At 29.8% G+C, this 14,699-nt stretch overlaps 1 protein-coding gene across 1 annotated transcript in view; it reads right to left on the bottom strand.

Moving 5' to 3' along the window:
• Nucleotides 1-14,699, bottom strand: part of LOC117178420 (coiled-coil domain-containing protein 186-like) — a 250,099-nt gene that overhangs the window by 228,549 nt on the left and 6,851 nt on the right. The window contains exon 2 of the mRNA XM_033369847.1: nt 12,161-12,230. Within this exon, the coding sequence (XP_033225738.1) occupies nt 12,161-12,230 (70 nt within the window). The remainder of the gene's footprint in view (nt 1-12,160; nt 12,231-14,699) is intronic.

Raw genomic sequence — 14,699 nt, 5'->3', positions numbered from 1 at the left:
GAATGATTTAAAAATTAAAATTTTTCATTAAATTCTTATATTTTAATAAATGATTAGATCTAAATATTAAAGACTGATTTATGAAATAAATGTTTTTGATGAGATCTTTCAACATAAATTATTTATTAAGTAAAATTTACAGTCTAGATTATTCAAAATGACTGATTTGGACAGTTAGTTAGTTAGTGATCGTGGCAGATTGGATAATTCAAGACTGATTTCCTCACTGTGTCAAAATGATTGATTTTCTAAGTCACTTCTGATTGATTTATCAGTCGTATATTGAATATATTGAATAAAGACTAATTTAAAGGTAATTTTCTCTTTAAATTTGACTAATTAAATTATACAAGCATATCGACTTAAATTTGTTAAAACCAGAAGTTTACTATTTACTCGATTCTATTTGTATAATAATTTATATAATGTATATATATAATTAATAATATATTTACTCTACGCCTTGACAGATTTTGAATTAAGTTTATAAATTCTCAGTATTAAATTTTGAAAACCTTTAAAAATCTTTTCTTTAATTTTGCATACAAAAACCTACTAATGAATATAGTGGCAAAATAATCATTGTAACTAATGATTATAATTGTGAAATAAATAAAAAATGGTCAAAATTTGGAATTCCTTAAAGAACTTATGAAGCTATAAACAGTTTTTTAGCTTTTTAAGTTAAATAGGCAGGCTACTAATTTTCATAGTAGAAAATTTAGTTTTGGGATGACAACATTTCATTCAAAGATGATTTTTTAAAAAGAAAAAATATATTTCATTTTTACGAAAAACTGACATACTAAATAATTTCTTCAAATACATTGTTTATAACTATTAGTTTTGTATTAAAGTGATTGTTCATGTTTTTTCAAGTATGCATGTATTAATTGTAATCAATAGCAAATTTTTTATGAAATGTGTTCTAAGACAATCAAACTATACCATCAAAATTGTTAATTTTGTTACTAGGTTTGTTGATATATTGTTGCGCGCAAGATTAGATTAAAAAATCAAAGTTTGAGGACCTTTAAAATTTTATTTGGAAATTTCTATAAAAAATCGTTAAAATCCCTTAAAAATATAACATTCGATATCGTTGACTGCATCAATGCAACAAAAATTATAATCATATAGTTAAATTATTATCAAATTGAAATTTTCTAGTAAATTCTTATATTTTAATAAATGATTAAATTAACCATAGATGACGGATTTATTCAGTAAGAGTTACTCATTAGACCATTCAAAATAAGATATTTAATTTAAGATAAGATCCAACAAATGAATGATTTAGGTATTTTAAATTACTGATGAGACCATTTAAGATTACTGATTTATTAAGTAAAAATTATAAATTGTTTCATTTAAAATGAACGGGTCAATCAGTATGTCATATTGACTGAATTTATTAAGCTTTTGTGACCAATTAGTCGGTCATCAAATCCGTATTATTTAATTATTAAAAAATACATATTGGATAATTCAAAATAATTTATTTTATAAGTTTAATAAAATTCAGTGATTTGAGAAGTCACTTTCTACACCTAAAATCACTGATTTAATTAATGAACGTTACAGTTCTAATCACTGCAAATTTATGGTTTGGTCAGTTAAATTAACTGATTGCACTATCTGGATATGACCGTTTTATTCACTGAAAATCAAAGATTAGGTCAATCAAAATGACTGGTTTCATCAGTAAACAAGTGTTACAGATTGGATCATTCAAAACTATTAATTTTATTAGTGTGAAAAATTTATTGATTTAAGAATCCAGTTTCGACTGTTTGTTTCAGTTGCAAAATACGAATTAAAAATAATTAAAAAAAAATAAATTATGAATTATACGAATTCCCACAAGTATTCTAAGAATATTTTAATACTGAAATTCCAAAAGAATGCCGCACTTTTAAGAAAAAACTGCAATAAAAAATTTATTTAATGAGTTTTTTTGCTCGAAAAATGGGGTTTTAAAATAGACAAAAGTCAACCAGATATGCTAAAAGATTACTGCCTGGTCTATATGATTGAAATAGTTTTCAGTTGCTGTAACATTAATTAAAATTATTTAACCCATAAGGTCAATATTTTTATTGAAATTTAATTTTCCTTTTGGAAAATTAAAATAAGAAAATACTTATTTTTTCGCACAAACATGTATAAAATTCTTGAAAATCCCATTCTTAAAAAAAAAAAATTTTTTTAAATAGATTAGGGATTATTTTGCACTTCAGTTTAAATAAAAAACTTAAATATTTGGAGAAATAATTAGTATAAAATCGGGGGTTAAAGTATCTATAATTGGATCCTAATTATGGTTAAAATTGTCAAAGAATAAAAAAAAATAAATAAAACAGAAAAATTAATTTTTCTTAAAAATGGGTGTAGCGATTTTGTGTCTTTCTTCTCTTAAAGTAGTCGTAGAGACATAGCAGAAAAAAATCAAAAACAAAATAAGGAGTGCCAGTACCTTTGGACTGAGTGCAATCGAGGTTAACCGTGCGATATCACTAGATGCAGTATCACGTGACTATAAAAATGGCAGCTGTCATCAAGAACAGCTGATAGCAATCAGATGTAAGTGGACTTTCTATCTAACCAAATGACTGCAGATATATTTGTTGGAAAAATGTAAATTAAATTCCTCGAAAAATGTATAAAACCGTAATCTGGCTTGAATGTTGCCTTAATCTCGATACTCGGAGACTGCGTGCATCCCGGGCGGCTGAAGTGCAATTTACCGGGCAAGGCGGAAGAATCGAAACTGGTTGCGGAGACCAACGTCGATAAAAGAGGACTTCGAGAGCATCGACTGACAAAAGCGTACCTTTGATAAGATTAAAAGCGGTGCGAGAAGAAACTAGAGAAGTGCGAAACGTCGTTACCTGAGTCTCGGACTTGCACCAGATGGATAAACAAGACCTGTCTTGCCTTTCGATTAAGGGTAATCGAATGCGAAATTTTGCTAAACTACACTCTTAAAATATTCTGGAAAATTTACGTATTCTTCAGTTGGTTAAAGTTCTATTGTAAATTTAACGAGGCATACAATTATTCTATTATATTTGATTTAAACATTAATGTTCGATGTAGCGAATTGGCGCCAAGTTAAAAAAAACTACCAAAAATCCTTATCTGGTTTCATCATGTATTTTGGACGTTTTGTCGATTGTCGCCGCAATTCTCAACCAATTTTAGTGAAACTTAGGTGCTAACGGGACAGTCACTAAAAAATAGGTGAGGCGTAGTTTTATGTTATTGCATCACAAACTGTGAGATAAAAAAAAAGCGTAATAAAAACATTTTTCGAACAGCGCATAGATCTACATACTAATCTATTAAACAGATTGGAACAAAATGTTAACGAGAAGTCTGTTATCTATTAGTAATCTATTATATCTATTAATCAGTCAATCTGTTAGACCGGTTAGTACAACATTTTAATGAGAATTGAGTAGAAAAAGATTATCAAAAAATTTTCCAAGCATTTTATATATCTCGAAATTTTGTTGAAATTCTACGTGTTTAATGAAAAAATGAAAATTTAGAAACGACATCAATGGTAAAATTTTAATAACCATTCAAGATATCGAAAATTTTTACAATAAGTATCTAGAACATGTTACTAATTATCTGCCTAATTTTTTCTTAAAATTTTGTAATAAAAAATAATTCACACGTATAAAATGGAATTTAGGTATTAACACTTTTCAATTGGACAATTTAGGATGAAATGCAGATGAACAGCGAAATTTAGAATTTTTCACTTTTACTAACCATAAAGTTTAAAGATTCAAATTTAGTATCAAAAATATAAATCTACGTTATTATTTTTAATGTTCTAAATTACAAAATTAATAAATGATCCTTAAAAAATTTTTAATTATATTATCTTAAGCAGTTTTAGGCTAGAAACATTCAAAATTAGAATTTTTCATTTTAAGTAGTTGAAGCATCATTAAAAAGCTTAAAAAAATTTGTTTTAGAATCTTGAGAAATATACAAGTTTGAAAACAAATTTCAAATTTAAGATTGTTTTCGAAATTTTTTAAAAACTTATAAATATATTTTAAAACAAATCAAATTCTTCTACCATTTTTATAAAACTCTGTTATTTTGTGTAGAAAAATTTTTGAATCGCTTTATGTTTTGAAAATTCGAAATTAATTAAAAATTTGAAATAATTTCAGATAATTTAAATAAGGTGTATGCACCGAAAAAATTCGGTTATTCGCACCAAAATTTGAGTACTAATAGCCGCAGCATAATTGAAAACAAAATGTAGATTATGTCAGATTTCAAATAAGAAATTTAGAAGATTTTCAAGAATTTTGAAAGGCTTCAAAAGAATAAAACATTTTTTTGAGTTTTTAAGGGAAATTAAAATTATTTTACATGTTGAAAAATGATTTTAATATTTTAAAAGGTTTCTAAAATAGTCAAAAAAGAATCAAATGAACAGTAAAATATTGCTAAATATTAAATAGATTTTATTTTTCCTAATTACAAAATTTCAAAATAATTGCGTTAAAAATGGAATATTTTGACTGTAACGATATTTTTAACTTGATAAAAGACTTTAATTACGAATATATTAGTATAAAGCTATTTTTATATTCAAAATAGTTTATAAGGTTTTAATCTGGAAATTACATTTTTTAAATCACAAAGATTTTCAAATTAAAACCGTTTAAGTATTAACGGTTAAATCTGGAAATTCTTAAATTTTCAAATTACGCATTGTAAACTGAATGATATTATAATTGAAAAAGATTACAATTTAACTAATTGTTTTTAAAAACTGTTACAATAGGACTTGGAAATATTTTTCTTCTTAAAATTAATAAAATTTCCGGTTAAAAAATAAATGCACTGTCATTCCCCGGTTCTTCCTGGTCTCGAAAAATTCCCGGTCATTTCCCGATTTCCCGGTTCAGCTTTCACCCTAAATAAGTATAAAAATCAGTTTACGATTAGACTGAATATATAATAATGTTATTTTTTTATATAAGTTGCAGTTGTAGTAGCAGATTGGTTTGAAGTAAACAGTTTAAAAATTCAGTAATTGTTTCTGAATATTATGATTTCAAACAAACTTTGTCGTATCGCTCAGTACTACACGCTGGGAAAATTTTCATTAAATAAAAAAAGGTTTTATTGAATTATTTTATTATTAACTCAAATAATAAGTCGCTTAATTAAATTTAGCTAATTAGTTTTTTAATTTTATTAAAATTAATTCAGCGTACTTACTTTATATAAAAAAAAACATCAACTCCCACCAAAAATATCTGCTATGCAAAGAATCTGCAAAAATTCGCCAATTCATTGAGAAAAAAATATTCGTGATAAATTATATTAAGAATCTTTTTTCTTAAAGAACCCAATATTAATTTTTAAAATAAAATTTCAAAAGCAATTTCAAACATTTTAAAACTTTCCGGGATTAAATTTATTTTGCAGGGTGAGGGGGAAGCAACTTCTAAGAATGTGGTAAAGTGAACTATAATTACGTAAGATTACAGATGGATTACTCTGCATTAGACGTGGGTTATCTGAGATTATAAGTATATTAGACAGAAATAAAAGTGAATTCAATAGGATTAAAAGTGGATTACAGAAGAGTAAACTGTATTGCGCAGGATTTCAAGTGGATTACTTATAATTAAAATTGGATTTCCTAGGATTAATCTGGTTACTCTAATAAGTCTGGATTACTTGAATTACTCCGAATTACTCTGGATTATGACGGCAGATTACCTGACTGTTTTCCCCTCCATTACTGGGTATCGGAGATTGATGGTATAATATAATCCCGTCAAGTTTTAATATGTATAAAATGAATTGAATTATTTTTAACTACTAAAAGGATCTTTATGAGAAAAAGTCTTAACCCTCCTTTTGGCACACGTATCTAACCAGACTATTTGAAATTTAAATAGTTTTATTTTAGTGTAGTTCTGATTAATCTAGCGACTTTAAACTCTCTGACCTTTCCTAAAATTTCATAAGTTATAATTTGAAAGAAAAATTTGAATCTACTTTGGTTTGGCACATGTTGTCTGGCCACACCACTGTATATTTTATATGGGAATGTTTAAAATATGAAGCATTTTGAATATTTTGGCGCCTATACGTTTTTTTTCCTTTGTATTTTTATATTTAAATTGCCTTTTATATCCTCTTAGCATCTTGCATACACATATGTGAAAGTTAGAAAGTGAATCCTTGTTTCTCCTGCTTTTATTCCCATCACATTACTCACTTCTCATCTTCTTATTTTTGCTCATTTCCAATACTTCCCTTTTCTCTCTGCTCAAAGCCCCATTAACCTACTTTTCACCCCTCCCTATCCTTAACTTTTCCTCATCTACTTTCCCTCACCTCAGATTCCCCTCCTCTAATTCCCTTCTCCACATCCAAACCCCTAACATTCTTCACATCCCTCATTTCTCCTATTTTTACCTCCGCCCCACTTTCCTTACTTCTTATTTATCTACTTCTCTTCCTCTTGTATCCCATTTTTACATTTATTTTTCCTACTTCCCAGCCCCTCACATCCTATACTTCCAATCCTATTACTTTCCTCACTTCTCCATTCTCTACATCCACTTTCTAAAGCACTTCACTTCTCTCACTTCTTCTTCCTCTACATTGCAAACCCTCACATTCTTCACATCCCTCACTTCTCCTAATTTCTACTTTTTCACTTTCCTTACTTGTTCTTTCTCTACTTCCCCAATTCTCACATCCCACACTTACACACACTTTTTCTACTTTTCAGTCCATCATACCTCACATTTCCATTCCCATCACTTCCCACACTTCTCCATCATCTAATTCCCCTAATTCACTCTTACAATTTTCCTACTTCTTATCCCCTCCCCTCCCTTGCCTTACCCCTCCCTTATATACCTTGTCTCTCCACAATTCCTCTACTTTCATTCCTTATGCAACATGTCCCTCACATTTTGACCCCCTCCACTTCTCTTACTTCTCCGACCTCTACATCTCAACCCCTCACATTCTTCACATTTTTCACATCTCTCACTTCTATTTTTCTGCTCTCTCACTTTCCTTACATCTCTTATTTTTATTCCCCTCCCTTTCATTATGATAATAATTATAATATAAATAGAAATAAAGCATAAAAGTAAAAGAAAAAAATGTCTTTACCTGTCCATTTTTTTCTGCCTTATTTTTTTCTTATTTTTACTTGAGTAGGTAATTAATTACACGTGAAAACGAATAGGAATAAGAAAAATACAGAGGTCTATCCAGGCAACACGTGCCAAACTTAAGGTTATCGGAATATGTCTCAAACGGAAGCTTTTTGGCATTAAAGATATTTTAGGCGGAATCATTATTTTATCAAATAATTGAATAGAAACCAAACAGAAATTAGAGAAAATTTCGTACGTATCCCTGAAATTGATTGTAAAACTCACATGGAGTCTTCTTTGAAATAGCTTACGCAAGAATCAGAATTCACGATACGGACTTCGCGGAAAAGCGTATGTGGTGATTGTACGCGTCATGTAGCATTAATGTATCTCGCATAAAATCGTTGTCCCCTCTCAGTCGTGCGACACGCATTCGTAGTCGATACTTTTTACTCGATTTCAAGACGCTGACCGGAGACATGTTGGGACTTGTAGGTGAAGCTCATTACTGAATTGATAAAAAATTTTAACATTGAGAAATGAGAAGGTTTCTTCCGCCGGTAGCTACTGAAATTCTTTCAGCTCTCTTTTATGTCTGAGAGATAGAAAGAGAGCGATAGAGACAGGGTGTCTTCTATTTCTGTCTTTTTAAATCTTTGAATCAATTTTTTTATTTAATCACACTTTTGTGTAAAAATATCTGTATTTTTTTAAAGAATAATACAAATTCTATGCGTCTTTACAGACCAGATGGAGCTATGAATTTACCTTTTTTTTATTCAATTTTTTCTAAGAAAAAGATTTTTTCCTTGCGCTCCGCTGTGAAGTGAAGCACAGAACTTTTGATGGCCGGCCGGGTGTTTTCCCATTAAGCTTACATATTCTCTTGACCTCTCTAGTAGCTTAATGGGAAAGCAACCGTGCAGCAATTTGAAGTTACGTGGTTCGATTCCCAGTGGAGTGAAATGAGAAGATTATTTTCAGAAGAAAATTAATTTAAAATCATTATCTAGTTCATAGCTTCATCTAGTATGTAAAAACGTTAAAAAATTCTATTATTCTCTAATGATAATACTAATTGCTTGCAAAAATTGAATTCTAACACCTGGCATAATAATGCGTGTATTTCTGAAGAAGGTTTCTTCTGTCGAACTCTCTATTAGCTTAATGGGAATGCACCCGACGTGCAATCTAAAGTTCTGTGGTTCGATTCCCAGCGGAGAGAAATAAGCAGATTTTTTTTCAGAACAAATTTTATTTTAAAAAAACTTTTGTGTACATCTACAGTGAGTGTTAATAGAAGACTAAATTAACATGCGTTGCCGGCACATAAATCTTACTCTATATCATTCCAAAAGTAAATCATCCCCAATATAGGCGGTGTATAGAAAATCTAAAAATTCTAAAACAATCAAGGAAAATCGCTCAATTTTAGTAAAATTTATTAAAGTAAGGAAAAAAAATTATGGAATTTTCTTAAATTAAAAAAAAATACAGATTGTATAGCTTAACATCCAACATTTTTTTGTTGGCGATCTCATTCCGTTTAATACGGCGGAGAACGCCCTTCCGTGGATAGCCAAAATTCCACAGTCTTTGCGTATCAATTTGCAAAGACAGGACTGATCTTGTATTTAAATTATACCTGTGTATTTAATTAATTATGTTGACAGACAAAAATTTCATCAAATAATTTATTGATTTGTATTATCCATTTCGATTGGACGCCATCAAAAGTATGAATTAACCACGTCAGTACAACAATACATCATTTCTTTTTGTATAACTATAGATTAACGAAAAAACCATACTATTTCTACTTTTAGAAGCCTCGATTTCGGATCTTTGCAAATACTAATGGCTTACATTTTCTCTGCTTTATTTTTTTAAAAATCGGATTTAAAAACTTTCTCAAGAAAAATGAACAAATAAGCATAAACATTACGTTGAAAGAATGTCCAGGATGCAAAGCCAAAGCTAAAGTCAACAATGTTGACTTTTTTTTAGAAAAAACGCTTCATTTAAAAAATCAATTTTCTGAGAGATTTTTCTCGTGTTTTTATTTAATTAAACAACATTTTTAATATCTAAACTCTTTTACCCACATTACTACCATGATGACCTACACCAATTAAGGTTCAGAGCCGCCAATAATTTTGCTTTCAGACTTTTAGATAAAAAACCGTCATTAAATCGAAGAAAAAAAAACACATCAGTTTCCTAGTTCAAAAACATAACATCCAAAATTAACTTGATCTTATATTGCTTCGAAATTTTTGCATAATATTTGTTATGCAAAGGTTAAAAAACATAGAAATAAAGCAAGGTGAGAGAAAACAATGGACAATAAATTGGTGGTCATCCTTTTCTTTTCCTTATTTGTTTGTTTTATTTTGTATTTTCATTACAAATATCTGCATATATGCTTGTAAAAATTTTGCAATTTTTTGAATTTCTAGGAATTTCGTTCTAAGAATATAATTCTAGATATTACAAAAGAATTTAAATATTTGTTTGAGCTCAAGTTAATTTTTTCTTGTATTTTCAAAACAGATTTATTTAATCCCGCGGATTTCTACATTAATTATTGAAAATCTAAAAAATATCCGCCAATTATGAAATCTTTTAACCACATTCCAACCACAATTTGTACGCTGGAGTATAAAATAAACAACTAGCCTTACTAAATTCAAACTGATATTTCATAAATTCATTAAAACTTAATAAAAAATTGTTTAAACAATTTATCTTTATTTGGAACGGTAATCCGTTATGATAATGTTAGAGGATTTTAATTTTTTCCGATATTTTAAATTTTCTTTAGTCTCTCTGTTATGAACTAATAATAAACAAATATCAAAGGAAATAATTATTTAAATAGTTATTCATTTTTTTCTGAGAAAAGTATTTTGAAATTTCCATTTATGATAAACAAAAGATGGAATAATTAGGATAATGCAGAGTAATAGGTTACTTCTTCAGAACAAAACAGTAAAAAAAAGTTTAAAAAATCAGAAACAAAAATGGAACTGTCTTAACATTACTCTAAGAGAAGATGGTTATGAACAATGATAAATTTCTTATACAAATAATTTGTGAACTTGCATTAATCTTTACTGACAAGTTAACGGAAAGTTGAATATTTCTGCAAATAACGCGAATTTCTATCATCATAAAAAAAACAGTTATAAACAATAAAAAATTGTTAAAAAAATTATGCTTATTAAATCAATTATAAATACCTTATACATTTTTTTAAGTTAACCTCAATCAGCCTTTTTTCCCTCTCACTGAAAAATTAAAAAAATTAATAAAAGCGCGACTTTCTATGTCTATGCTAATAGAAAATTGCTATAAACAATCATTCATTGTTAACGTAAACAATCTAACGTAAACAATCAGGTCTTCAGCACCTGATTATTAGTTGAAAGGAATATTTTATAAATCACAAACAATTTTACTAAGACAAACCGCAAAAAAATAAGAATTAACTATTTGGATTTTCAATTGATCGAGAAGTGATGTTAGATTTTTATAGAACTCTTCCGCGTGAAAACAAGACTCTGATTAGAACTCCTGGAACTGTTAAGAAAATGTTTATTCAAAATTTTCGCTTCACGTTAAGCTGCTGTAACGTTTTGGACTTTAAGTTGTTAAAAAAGTGTCATACAAGTTTTTTTTATAGAACTCTTTTAGGGGAAACAAAACTCTGATCAGAACTCTTTGAACTGTTGCAATTTTATTATTTAGAAATTTGTAGCTACATTAAGTTGCTATAGTTTTTTGAATTTGAAATTGATGGAAAAGTGATAAAAGTTTTTACAAAAATTTTACACGAGGGATAGGGGATAGAACTCTAATCAGAACTCCCGGAACTCTTAAAAAAATGTATAACAATTTTTGGGTCATTTCAAGCTGCTACAGCATTTTCGATTTTGAATTGATCAAATAGTGGTACAGAAGTTTTTAAATGAACTCTTTCGGGGGAGGGGGGCAGAACTCTGATCAGAATTCCTGGAACTCTAAGATTATTTTATTAAAAATTGTTGGGTAGTTTGAGACTGCTATAGCTTTTTTAATTTTGAATGAATCAAAAAGTGGTGTCAAAGTTTTTAATAGAACTCTTCCGGGAGAGGGGTAAATCTGATTAGAACTCGCTGAACCGTAAACATTTTTTAATTCCAAATTCTTAGTAATTTTGAGCAGCTGTAGCTTTTTGAATTTTGGTCTAATCGAAAAATCCTTTAGCAGTTTTTGTATAGAACTCTTCCAAGGGGAACAGAACTCTAATCCGAACTCATGCAACTTTTGACCAAATTTGAGTTAAAATCAGCGAATTTGAAACTGTTTTAACTCTTACGTGCTTTATTTATTTTTTTATTATGTTAGCGGAGAACTCAAGAACACTTCTGAAGTTGAAGTTTTGAGCAAAAAAAATTGAATTTCTGAAAAGTGGGGGGAAGAGTATTTTTGCAACAATTTTTTCTTTGGTAAAATTTCTCGGAAGTATTTCTGAAAATGATCGAGAACTCTACAGAAAGTTTGAATTTTTTAAGTGTGGATGTAAGTTCAAATGCATTTTTGGACCATCCTATTATACCTGCTATAAAATATAATTTCACTTTTTCTTTAACAGTGTTTTACCATTTACCCAGTTATTAGTGAGCAAATATTTATTTACGTCAGGTTAAGCAGGTGCATCCTAACCGGTCACTTCTTTGCACTTGAAAATAAATAATTTCGAAAAAAGTGGCAGGTTGTAGAATGCGGTCGGCACGGCGATAAATCGGATGATTGCAGGTCACAGGTGGCGTTGGCGTAGGCGAAAACAGTCACATTTGTTCGTGTTAACGAACGTTCGAATATATCTGCCCTGCCCTGACCGTTTATTGGCTGATTGGGCGTTATCGTAATGCAATGTTAGTAAAGGACGACTTTACTCGACAAGCGGTAAGGATAACGGGGATTATAAGACCGAGAGGTCGACTTACCAAGTGTTTTTCGTAACAACTTTGATCTCCTTCGGCTGGCGGATGTGACTGAAGAAGTGGCACTGTGATTCTGAAACAAAAGACAAAAATTTTCTTTTAAAAGCCCATACTTTTTTCAGTTTGAAGGTATTTTTTTCTATTAAAAGTTATTTTTTAGATATTTACGTTTTCAAACCGATGTGAAAAAGGGGATATTTTAAAAACTATTTTTTAAAGTTTATAAAACAAAATGAATGAATAAAATATTTTTTTAATTAAGCTTACGGGTCATGAAAAAGATACGTCTTGCCAGGACTTAAAAATAAATGATTGATTTTAAATTTAAAGAAACCCTTGTGTGAAGTCACAAACGGCCCAACCTTGGCCCATAGTCGGCAAAAGTATTGCCGAAGCTCGGCTGCCATTATCGCGTCAGTGACGGAATGATAACTATGGACTGCATTTGGCAGCCAAGGTTTGGTTGCCATTGTCGACCCAACACTAGGTACCAGTATTGGACCAAACCTAGCTGCCATCGTCGCGCTATTGCCGGATTGATAACTATGGCCTTGGCTTGGCAGCCAAGGCTTGGCTGCAATTGTCGGCCCAACATTGGGTATCAATACTGCTATAGTCTAAGGTCTAAGGACATGACAAAAAAGGTATTTAAAAAATAAATATTAATTGATTGGAGTACATTGAATACAAATATTAATGATCCTGTTTAGATTGAATACATATATCACATTTTGAACATTATATTACAAATAAAATTTCTAACGCTACGGGGTATCGAACCTAGATCTACATACCTAAATCTATCGCCTAGCAGTCGGGCGTACTAACCACTGCGCTAAACTGACATCTTGAAACTTTGTGAAAAGTCATCCTCATAAGCCGTAGTTCAGAAAAGTTAAAAAATCAAATTTTAAGCTCTCTTTTTCTAATTATTTATTATTATGCGACGTTGTGTAAATGTAAAATACACGAACTGCTAATAGGAATAGCAATAAAATAATTTTTGAATAAATAATTTAAATCGATTACAATTTTTCTTCACGTAATATTTCGTTTTTTCCGTTGTAACCTACTTTACAACTTTTTGCAATGACAGGAAATGTAATTTTTCATTAACATTAAAAACTTTTTTATGACAGAACTTAACAAATTTCATTGTGAACTTTAACAATTTTTTAATAAATTTTTTTAATGTTTCGTGTAAGATTTGTTTATTAAGTTCTTAAAGTGAGACTTAGCGAAATAAAGTGTCGATTCTGGGCCAAGCATCGGTGAAGGATCGGCAAATATAAATTGCCAATATAGGCTGCCAGCAATGGCTCAACAATGGGCCGATCTAAATAAAGCATGGTTTGCCGTGGTAAAAGAGACACTTGGCCCAGTAATGTGCCGTCACTGGGTCAGACTTTGGCTGATCCTTGTGAAACATGGTTCCCCGTACTAAAAGTGAGACTTGGCGCAGTAAAGTGCCGATACTGGTCCAAGCATCGGTGGAGGATCGGAAAATATGGATAGCCAATATAGGCTGCCAGCACTGGCTCAACACTGGGCCGATTAAAATGCCGAAATTGGCCCAATAACTTTAGCCGACCTTTGGCTGTCAAAATTCGACCAACACTGGGCCGTATGTTCAGCTCCGGCAATTTGCACTTGGGAAGGCATTTTTTTACAGCAAACATAAAATGGAAATAATTATTAACATTTTGGTGCATATTATTATTATTATTATTATTATTTGTTTTACACAATTGGCTTACAGATTTAATTTTTTTAAATGAGCGCGCCAACAGTAATCAATCAGGTTGCTGATACGACACTTGCGTAGTAAGAAAAGACCAGAGAATTGGAAGCACTGTGTGACGCTTTTTTAAAGTTTGAAATAATATTTTAATCGACTTCATATCCTAAAATGAAGAATAGTTGCATTTTTAACCAAATAGTTGAATCTTCAATCAAAAATAGATAGAAATTTTTTAGAAGCAGTTGCATTTTCTAAAGAATGTTTTCTGCCAATAAAGATAAATTTCCAATACAAAAGGGAGAAATATGTATCCAAAAAGAAATTTTCGAAAGAATATTAAAATGTTTGTTTAAAAAGATAAATATTAACTAAATTCGAAAATTTTTGACAAATAATTCAACTTTAAAAAAAAGGTGTAATGTTTAACGCCAAAGTTGAACTTTTAACCTACAAAGATGAATTTATAAGCAAATAAATCAATTTTCCAGAAACAAAAAATAAATTATCCATTGCGCAGTTGCATTTATAACTAAATTATTGAATTTTAAACTTACAAAGATAAAATTTCAACTAGGGAGATAAATTTTCATGCTAGACAAAATTATTTGTCAACCAAGCAATTGAATTTACAATCAAATAGAAGAACTATAAAGGAGAAGGGTCGAATTTTCAACAAAATAGTTACAATTATAACTATATACACCAAATTCTCGCTTTCACTCAAGTGGAGGGGGTTGCCTTTAAATGGCCTTGGGCTGATTTCGGGGGGATCGAAACTTAAACAGTGAGGCCTGTCTGAAT

Source organism: Belonocnema kinseyi, chromosome 8 (assembly GCF_010883055.1).
Source record: "Belonocnema kinseyi isolate 2016_QV_RU_SX_M_011 chromosome 8, B_treatae_v1, whole genome shotgun sequence".
NCBI lineage: Eukaryota > Metazoa > Arthropoda > Insecta > Hymenoptera > Cynipidae > Belonocnema > Belonocnema kinseyi.
Note: the sequence above shows the minus strand (reverse complement) of the source record. Positions and strands in the feature narration are given on the sequence as shown.